Source organism: Microtus ochrogaster, unplaced genomic scaffold (assembly GCF_000317375.1).
Source record: "Microtus ochrogaster isolate Prairie Vole_2 unplaced genomic scaffold, MicOch1.0 UNK115, whole genome shotgun sequence".
In the NCBI taxonomy this organism is placed as follows: domain Eukaryota; kingdom Metazoa; phylum Chordata; class Mammalia; order Rodentia; family Cricetidae; genus Microtus; species Microtus ochrogaster.
Window position 1 is genome coordinate 923,294 of NW_004949213.1, and position 1,385 is coordinate 924,678.

The following is a 1,385-nucleotide window of genomic DNA, read 5'->3' on the forward strand; positions in this document are numbered from 1 at the left end:
GTAGGTGGGGTTTTAAAGCAGACATCAGAAAGGCGTGCATTACCACTATCTGGATTCCTGGATTCCACAGCTGGGCAGGAACATCGTTTTACTTCCCTCAGTTGTTTCTTTGTTTCCTGCTATCTAGTAAGAAAAGACCATCTCACCTCTATTCCACAGCCATATGCAAGTAATTATTTTGTTTTGTTTCTTGTTTGGTTTGTTTTCTGAGAGATACACAAATTTTCCAGAAGCAAAAGCAAGGGTTAACATTTCCTGGCCCAGTTTCCTGTTATCTCACTTGCAGGTCACTAGGATCTCCCAGGTATTCCAGTGCAGAAGGTCGGTGACCCTTAAGGAATGTCTGTCTCCATATTAAGTTTCTTTAGCCATCACAGGGGACCTGTGTAACTTATTAGTAACATCTGAACACTAAGGACTGGGATACAACAGTTCATTTTTGAGCAGGCAATAATAACACAGTGCCATCAGATTGGGGTTGACTTTTACATATCCTCAGCTTCAAAAACCTTCATTGCAGGGTATGTGTTTCTAGTAGTATAGAAATAGATATGCAAAACTAGTTCACTCTAGTTACTTATAATCTTGTCAAGCAAACATGCCTTCCCATTTCTAACCTGTCCTACTTCTGCCTTTTGTGATTGCTGTTCTCCTTGCTCCTGCTCAGCTTATCTGAAAATATGTTGGAGTGTGGCCATTCATTTAATGGAGTGTGTGTGTGTTGTAGAGAAATAATGTATTTTTGCTTTATTCTCTCTTTCAGATATGGAGTCATGTTATGAAGCTGAAACTATATCTCCAGAAAGCCATATTTATAATATAAATCTGCCCAATCAGAGCATGCAGCAATTAAATAAATCTCTTGATCTCCAGGGCTCCAGTTTTAGTCATGGTCCCAACTATAATGCATTCAAGAGACTACAGAGTTGTCAAGGAGATGCTGATATAAAGATTAGTAACAAGGAAAAACTGCCTGCTTACACCTGCCAGACTCTTACTCACAACAGAGTAAAAGCCTATGAATGTAAAGAGTGTGGGAAGTATTTTGGTTGTAGTTCAAATCTTGTTCAACATCAGACTATTCACACTGGAGAGAAACCCTATGAATGTAAGGAATGTGGAAAAGCCTTCAGACTCCACCAACAACTTACAAGACATCAGAAGTCTCACAGTGGTGAGAGACCTTTTGAATGTGATGAGTGTGGAAAAGCTTTTCATCTTCCCAACCTGCTTAAGTACCATAAAACCATTCATACAGGTACGAAACCATTTGAATGTGAGGAATGCGGGAAGTCCTTCAATCGTGTCTCCACTCTTTTTCAACACAGAATTATTCATGCTGGTGTGAAGCCATATGAATGTAAAGAGTGTGGGAAAGCCTTTAA

At 39.6% G+C, this 1,385-nt stretch overlaps 1 protein-coding gene across 1 annotated transcript in view; it reads left to right on the top strand.

The window, feature by feature from the left end:
* The first annotated feature begins 765 nt into the window (after positions 1–765).
* The window catches only part of LOC106144453 (zinc finger protein 60-like), a 3,652-nt gene continuing 3,032 nt past the window's right edge, over positions 766–1,385 (top strand). The window contains 1 exon segment of the mRNA XM_026778249.1: positions 766–1,375. Coding sequence (XP_026634050.1) covers positions 766–1,375 — 610 coding nt within the window.